The sequence below is a fragment of the Macrosteles quadrilineatus genome, unplaced genomic scaffold, assembly GCF_028750875.1.
Source record: "Macrosteles quadrilineatus isolate MER2022 unplaced genomic scaffold, UCM_ALF_1.0 Scaffold_6__1_contigs__length_79288215, whole genome shotgun sequence".
NCBI lineage: Eukaryota > Metazoa > Arthropoda > Insecta > Hemiptera > Cicadellidae > Macrosteles > Macrosteles quadrilineatus.
Genome location: NW_026542599.1, coordinates 7,019,421 through 7,028,372, shown reverse-complemented (window position 1 = coordinate 7,028,372; position 8,952 = coordinate 7,019,421). Strand labels below are relative to the sequence as shown.

The 8,952-nt window shown below is 36.6% G+C and overlaps 1 protein-coding gene across 3 annotated transcripts in view; it reads right to left on the bottom strand.

Moving 5' to 3' along the window:
* Positions 1-478: 478 nt before the first annotated feature.
* The window catches only part of LOC128996833 (protein naked cuticle homolog), an 86,976-nt gene continuing 78,502 nt past the window's right edge, over positions 479-8,952 (bottom strand). For all 3 annotated transcript variants that reach the window (XM_054422328.1, XM_054422329.1, XM_054422330.1), the window contains 4 exons: positions 5,921-6,028; positions 3,757-4,091; positions 3,079-3,213; positions 479-2,483 (listed from right to left, as the gene is read on the bottom strand). In XM_054422328.1, coding sequence (XP_054278303.1) covers positions 2,150-2,483; positions 3,079-3,213; positions 3,757-4,091; positions 5,921-6,028 — 912 coding nt within the window. In that variant the 3' untranslated portion in view covers positions 479-2,149. The remainder of the gene's footprint in view (positions 2,484-3,078; positions 3,214-3,756; positions 4,092-5,920; positions 6,029-8,952) is intronic.

The window sequence follows — 8,952 nt, the reverse complement described above, 5'->3', positions numbered from 1 at the left end:
TGTTTTCAAGCTTTTTGACTAGTCCACTATTACAAGAACAGATACTTTTCATTTTTGTCCTAGTTCGCTACCATTATAAAGTAGTACACTCTACAATAAAAATTTGTAATTTATTAACAGAATACAGTATTTCTACAATAATGTGAATACTGTATTAATGATTTTCCTTTACGAGGAGTAAAGATCGTGTAAATCTGTGTAAAATTTTTCAATGCTTAAATATTGTACCTCAAGAGATTCTATAAAAGGAATAAAAATTGTACAAAGAATGAATACAATTGAAATTTAAAAAGCTTGCTTATATTTTTCAAAAATCTAAATTTTCTTAATGCATGTAATAATTTGTCCAAGCAGGAGGAAAGTAAAAAATAGACACTTTTCATTAAAAATTGCAAATTTATTTATAAAATTAATTTATCATTAGGTAGAAATTATAACAAAGTAGAATATTAAAACAGTAATTTGTAATAAAGTCAAATAGTTTTACAATTGAAATGCCAGAGTATACAATTTGTTTAGCTGAATTATTAATAATATTATTATGATATACAAGCGTAGAGTCGTTTATAACAAGTAACATTCATCCAGTTATAAATAAAATTACATATTATATTATTTTAGAAATATAAATAACATATTACTGTAAAACAACAATAATACAATTTATACAGATAAAAAATACAATCGCTATGTACAAATCATATTTGGGACAATAAATTAAACTCTAATTGAGAAATATATTACTGTACTAGGTTCAACAGTTTTTCTTCAAAATACTGTGGGTAAAATTAATCAAAATGAAAAATGCTAAGGTCACAATAAAATTAATTCTTCCTAGATAAATTAGTTGACTTAAACATTTTCCGCAACTTTAAATCTTGATTCATAATTTTACAGGACATAATATACATTAAAATGTACACTTCTTAAACATTTTAAGTACCTACTAATGCATAGTCAAATAAATTTATTACTAAAAATTGGGTTAAAATAACTAGATACTTCATGACCAAGAAATAAATATGTTCAATCAATTAAAAATTAAATAATGGGATGCTATTCCAAATCACTGACAAGTTTTGAGTTACAGGGATTAAGTACACAGTAAACATTAATATTAAAATACATATACAACTTATTAAAGCTATCTTTCTACTAGGAATAACATCTTAACATTTGTTCTCATCACAGTTATATAGACACTTTTGACTATTCACATATTTACATTGCAGCCAGTAACTAAAAATGAGGTAGATATAAACTATTTCTATTTTAAAATACTATAACATATTTTAAGTCTTTTGAAGATGTTTTTGTTTGATCTTCAAACACACACTCCAACCACCTTAAGTTTTATATTCATAACCCATTAGTAATGAATTAATTTGGAAACAAAGGGACAGTGAATGTGATAGTTTACTGGACTTTAGAGTTATTAAAGTCCTTGCTTTTACACCAGTAAGTCTTGCTAAAATGATTATCTTTTGACTTGGTAAGTGGTATACAATGTAAATTAACATATTTTTTTCCATCAGGAAATAAAGGATGCCACATTCCTTCATTCTAATGAATGAAGCAAAACAAATATTTAGCCCGGCCATCTTTTTAATTCATAAATTGATACCGTGCTAATAAATAGAGATCCAGAGAGACGCAGTTTTGAAAAAAATTAAACATTGTTAATCTTTAAGTGCAAAGATTGATAGACTTATCTAGAGTTGAAAGGTAACATTTTACATTCCAGTGATGACAAGAGTGATTGCAACGATATATTTTTTAGCAAATTTTCAAAGTGCTTAAGGAGTTGATCTTTATTCAGAGAAACGCTGAATAAAGACATTTTTATTTATTATTTATTTATTTATTTATTATACAACTCTAACAAGCTTTTTTCAATTATACGTTGTATTTACACATACAACAATAAACAACTTTTTTCTTACTCCCTAACTTTATTTTCCAAGTAAACTCTGTCAAAAAATTTGACAAGCAGGACGTTCCCTAAAGTCTGCACTCTCAAAGAAGTTAAGTAGTTAAACTACACTACTTAACTCATTCCTTAAAATATTTTATATAAAATAGCTGACACAAAAAATTACTAATGGGTTAAATAGACAAATGGTTACATGGAGTGGTAGTCCGCGCAGGATCATACCAGCACGGGCGTGTCCTGGTAGTGGTGGTAGTGGTGGTGGACGTGTTCGTGCACGTGGTGGTGTTCCGTCCGGTGTGCAGACTTGTGTTTGTAGTTGTCCTTCGGAGACGAGAACTCCTGTTCCAACCACCGCACTACCTGCGCCATTGCGCGCGCCTGCTCCTGTTCTCGGTGTCGGTGCTTGAGGTGGTGGGGGGACGTTGTAGGGGCGGAACGTTGCGGACTGTGAGGCGCCTCACCCCTCCCCCTGCCCCGGCCACCGCACTTGTCCCAATGCGGGGGCGACGCTTTGTGTCTGCTCGGATCATGGGCCGGACTAAAGTGTTTCCTATAAAAGATTGTCTGGTGAGTTTTTTTAGAGGAATTAGATTAGGATCTAAAACTTCATTAAAATACAACGACTCTTATTTTATATTTTTTCCTAACTAAACTATAGCAAAAAGTAACAAATTTCTTCATTCTATATGCTATATGCATGATTAGATTGTTCACACCATCAAACCAGGGTGTGTATTTTAAGACGAAGGTGAAGGATGAGTATAGGATGTTAAGGTAACCTCTTGGATACAGACTAAGATCAGCTGGTTGCTGGTTTAGTAGAGCAGACCAGCAGACGATTCATTATAACTTAAAAGCCTAATTTAACAACAGCTGGGTCCAATTTCAAACCAACAAAATCCTTCTGAATTTACTCTAGACCAAACCAGCGGTGTTTTGATTAGAAGCCGAGCACTATATTCACTCAGCTAAAATTCTTTTTAAAAGTCAACATTGTTAATAATTTATAGGTATAACTATTTGTTATTATAGCAAAACAAATGTTTAACACTGAATAGAAAGTTTGAATGATGATGCAAGGGAAAGACAACTGATTTAAGAAATCACAGCTTTCTTATGAGACAAACAATGTTTGTTAAGTCTACCTTGAGGTTTTGAAACATAGATTGTTCTTTTCCATGTTCGCTTGTATGATCTGCAGCAGTTCCTGGCGTTGAAGGGAACTTGAACGCTTCTTGCTGCGACTGTGGAGACCTGATGGCACTGTGTTCTGGCGACAACTGAAACAATCGTCAAAACATGAGTTAATCTCTAAACATTAAATAATAGTCTCATACAACTATGATAGTATGAATAAATTTGTGGTCTTCAAGTGACAACCCTATCTAAATGGATGAAATAATATTTCTCTTCACCAAGGTTTCAACATTGATGTAGAGTGCCATCTTCAGGGTAACCTGACTTGAGTTTAAGTATCGACTCCTTGTTTCTCAACTGTGTGGAAGTTAAATCTCTCTAGAGATGGCACTTTATGGGTAATTGAATATGGGAGGTCTACTTCAGAAGCCAAAATTAAATGGTGAAATTTTGTGTTATAGCTGAGCTGGACAGCCTATGATAAACCAAGGGTTAACTAACAATTATTGTGATTTATCTAATAATTTATATTAAATTCTCACCACATATCACACAAATTGGTCAACGCTTACGTTTTTTTTATTCACAAGGACCAAATATACATAGAATAAAATGTGCAAACCAGTGCTCGGACCCGGCCCTTTGTTATAAGCTGTTCAGAAATATAGCCTAATTCCACTTGTTACCTGTTGGTATGAGGTGGTTGTAGCCGACTGCTGGCAGGAGGGGGGGAAGGTTCGTCCTCGTCCTCCGACACGTCAGCCTCCCTGTCCTCGCTGGCGGCCGAGCTGCTGACGCTGTGTCTCCGCGCATGGCGACGTCGCCGCTCTCGTATCGTCACGTTCAGGTCTCGCTTGTACCTCCGAGGCTGCGCGGGTGGTGGAGCCGACCCCGGCGCGGCTGCAGGTGAAGGGTCCTGCGCTACTGTCAACTTCACCTTGATAGTCTTACTGCCGTAGTGAGGCACTCGGATGGACGAGCCCAGCGTGTCATAGATGGTCGTCACTAGGCCAGCAATGTCCTAAAACAAATTTAAATGTGTTTGAATGTTTTCTTTCTATACTTTCTTATGCTTTTGGCAAGATCACTGAAGCATTGGCAATTTGTTATGGTGCTAGTCTGCCAATCAAAAGGTTGCCTGTACGATATTTTTTATGGTTCAGAAGTGGGTCATCGGTCTAATTATGTAGGCTAAAGAAACAGCTGATTTTAGTCACAGTTTGAAAGCTTTAGGCTTTTTAGGCACAGTACAAAATAAGACAAAGAGAGAGTAGATATACATAGAGGGAGAGAAGAGAGATTGTATTTAATCGTGGAGGAAGACGAAGAGCACAACACAATGGCCTATCAAACTCACCACGATGGTGACACAATCAGAATGCCAAGTTATTTAAACTTTTCACTCTGCATACAATACCGCCCCCCTCTCTAAATATGCAGATGAAATTAGCGCTTGTCTCTACGAGCTCTAATGTGTAATACCGCTAACCAAATTACAAGCAGGGGAGGGGGGCTGCATAGAAGTACACTAGTGACAGACATTTCTACAGTGTAAAGGGGACTGTAAATAGTATAAGTTTGAATACCACTTAGTAAATCATGATCAAAAGACCAAAAAGTAGGCTAAAACATTTAGAATCCCAAAATGTTGTTTGGAAATTATGTTTCATTGTAGAACAGTGCTGATTTAAAAGGATCACTTTGGAAGCTTTCACACCACATTCATCAGCTGCTAGCTTTGTTGGTGGTCCTTTTTGATCTTGGTAATTAGACCGGGAAGAAATGAAGGGGTACACTTGCCAAAATCTAATCACCAATACAAAGAGTAAATGACAACAGACTATTGTTCTCTTCCCTCAGATTACTTGCCCACTTCTGAAACCTTATCAATAGACTAGAAATTTATGTAGTTTAGACCTCTAGAAGAGAGGAGCCCTTTTATAGCCATGTTTAGAGGGTTCATTAAAGCCAAATGATGGAACTATTTTATTTTATATTTGTGGTAAAATAATTGATTTTAAACACCTATTAACAATATAATCAGCAACTACAAGCAAAGTTTCCTGTGCGGAAACACTCTATCACCGTTGTCAATACAGAATCTGGTCTATGATATTATGATGAAAATTGCTATAGGGTATTGATATTTAAATCGAGATTTGTGATGTCCAATTAATTGTACAGTAGTCATATAGGGTATAGTAATAGCATTGACTGACTGGCTAGTAAGCCATCATCTTTCAAGATTATTGTTGTTTCATTAATTATATTGTGAAAAAAGTAGCATGATGGACAAAAGGGTTAGTCAAAATTATTATAGATTTCATGAACATTTGTTTTGTATAAATTTCGTAGAAATATCCTAATAAAGATATTGCGTATTACGCTCATGAATTAAAGGCTTAATCTAAATGGGCAAGCAATGAAAACTATACAATTATAAATATATTTTGAAAATATACACATAAAAAATGGGGGTTTAATTCACAAAAATTTATAAAAGAATTCTCAAATAATCCACTAGGCTAAATGTCTGAAATCAGCCAAAATCCCAAAGGGAAAAAACGCACTGAAATTAGTTAAATGAGCTACAAAATTTAAAAGAATATCATTACTGGTTTACAGAAATAAACGAGTCTTTCTTAAACTACCAAGCTAAGGGGCAAATCCTCAAAGAACACACCAGATTTTCTAATCAGCGAAAAAAAACCGTGGAATAAGGCGTGATTACACAAAAACGGCAACACTGCTTAAAAACAGGCTTCCCGCCGTCGCGCCTACTTGTGATTCTACAGACAGGCCGAGAGAAGAAGAGTATACTCTAGTGCAGCACGCAGACGACGCACTTACGTCTTTGGTAATCTTGCCATGTCCATCGAAGTCGTAGAGCGTGAATGAGAACTCCTGCCTGTCAGACGGGTCTCCTGCTCCTTCCAGAGAAACGTCACACTCGAACCCCTGTACAGACAGTCGCAGGTTTAAAATATTGTTGATTAAGGAAAGTAGTAGCATTGATTATGTATATAAGAATGTGTATATTCAATGGTAACAGCAAGTTTACTGTTTTTATACTTGTTGTTGCACAAAGTATAAGTAGTAGTACTATTATTCTTTTACTCTTCCGTGGTAGGCAGTTTTAGAATGAAATGGACGTAGTTGATTTGAGCTAACGACATAGTGTGCTGCTTTCAATTTTTGTTTAATTCACAAACTTTTTAACCAAACCAAATTTAAATGATGGCTTATTGTGTAAATTACGGTATAGAATTTTGTAACATTAGATTGTCTCAGTAACAAAAACTAAGGGATAAAATATAATTTAAGACTAAAGTGCGCTTTTTGCAGCCTTATTCAACTACGGTAAGTTCTCTTCGAAAGAAAAATCTGTTTCTTGATATGGTTGGAAACACGTTGTCAACCGAGCATTTAAACATTACTGAATCTAACTAGGATCAAAAACAGCGTTCTCCACAAATTCTATAAACTCTAGGAGAGAACGAGATCTAAAGAGCGTTTGAAGTTTGTAAATATTGTCACTTTCTTGCTAACACAAACATCAAATGGCAGACAGAAGCAACAGGTGGGATTAATCGGTGTGCAAATTGATGATTTCCTTCAAAGAATGTCGTGTTTAAATATACCGAGGGGAGGCATAAATAGCCATGTACACAGCGGCTGGGCAGGCGGGTGAGGAATTTGCTTTGATGTGGGCTTTATATAGCAGCCGCGGCGGCCACGTCACTTCTCGCTTTGACAAAAACATAATTGATTGTGATTGCACTTCGTTGACGACACTTTAGACTTTTGAACATCGACTTTACAGTGCAGGCCCAAGTGGTAAACGTCTTCTAGTTTAAACATTTTAGGTTACACGGGATCAAAGAAGAGGATTAGAATCTTAGCACTTGTCGGACGGAAGGGAACATTTCAACTAAATGATAATGATTTTAGAATGATTCTGTGCTCGAACGAGTACTGCCCTAGGTACTGCCGTACTGCTCAAACAAAGATAGTAATATGTCTTTATTCATACAGTACACGATTATTATAACGCAATAAGAGTAGATAGCATGACAAGCGTTGACGTTGACTAAATGACAAACCTATGCCCACGCTAACAAAGTAGCAACACGAGGCAACCCCGAATAAATTCGAAATTCCTAGCAACAGTGCAGTACGAAACTAATGACAATCGCACTAATTATAATATAGCCCCAGCGGGCGGGCGGGCGGTGCGGATGTTAAGGCTACATGAGGAACAACGGGCCTAGCTGTGCTGTGTAGGATATGAATTATTGCCGCCATTCTAGCCGAGGGCCCTGCTGCATAACGGAGCAACCTCCTCATTCATTCTCCAACCTCTTGTCTTCTTGCCTTACTTACGTCATGAAACCTTAATTCTCCTTCTGTTTAAGAAGTTCGACTCACTTTAAATTCACAACTCGATGTGGGCGTTTTGGTTTGAATTAAAATAAGGTACAGATGGTAGAGTACATGCACGATCTTTTAAATTTTTCCAACAGAAACCATTATAGTATTTTTGATAAAAATAGTTGAAGTTGGATTAAAATAAAGGGCAGTTTTGTGTAACATTACTTCAATAGGTACTGAATGAGCGTGTTTATTATAACAATATCATACAACACAATGCATGTTCTGTCATGGATTGATAACGATCGTTTGGTTAATTCTAAGTTATTTTACCAACAACCAGGTTAAGAGTCTGTGGTTCACCTCCCAACCATTCTACAAAACATCTTTACTCAGCAATTAGTTTTAAAATCAACTTCACTACAATACATCTTTTATCAACTGTCTGTAAGATCGGGGAATTCAAAGGCTCACTAATAGAATAACAACACAAAACACAATTGAGTGAAGAAGCTCAATTGTTCGGGTTTGGATCAGTTTGGATGGACCGAAGATGAGTAAAGCACCAAGAACTGTGTTCTAAGCCGACCTTTCTGGCATAGGCAAAACCAGTAAAACAACTTCTTCAGTAATTTTGGATTGGCATGGACGAAATCAGAACCAAGGATGACTGCGAAAATGCCAGTTAAGACGCTCATAACGCTTATCTCAGAATACTCCTTGGCCCTTACCGGATCCTGGATGTATGTCGGCCCCATTGAGGCCCGTTGCGCAACCAGGGACGGCGCCAGCCTGAAGGCCGCCTTCTTTCTCTCCTTGATGTCGCCGACGTCCCGCAGCCCCGCGATGCCATTTCACGATCGAGACAACCGTACAATTTGTTGCCACCAGCACCGCCACCGGCACCGGCCGGTGTCAAATTCGATCAACGATTTCGGATTCGAGCCTTGACCTGTGTGTTTGTGGGCTCCAAAAGGCTCATCTCAAAGAGCGTAGGAAATTGTGCAAGTATTTTGCACCAGAACGATGGGTGTTAATTGTTCATAGTTTTAGATTTGGAACGTACTTTGAACCGAAATGCGTTTGATGGCATCTCAAAAAGCAATTTGGTATGTTTGAAAGGATCTTGTACAAGAACCATCCAGTTGGTGTCAAATGTTATTAAAGTTTTTAAATTCGCATCTTGAACAAAATATGTTGGCGGGAACCTTAAAGTAGAAAGAAAAGCGTACAAGTATCTCGCACGAGAACTGAAAATTCCCTGATTGGATATTGAAATCATTCAAATTGTAGAAGTGGCTGCTGATTACCATAGTAATTTTACCCAAACCAACTTTTTTTTACACGTCCAACGATCCAAGATTCCAGTTCAAATAGCTCGTGATCACCTCTAGAATTAGGGAATCAAACCAAGGCCCCACTAGAACAAACCCAGATGCATTCCGGAAGCGACAATTGTTTTAAAACTTAAATAAATGCTAGATAGACTAATTTTAGATAGTGGTAAGTCT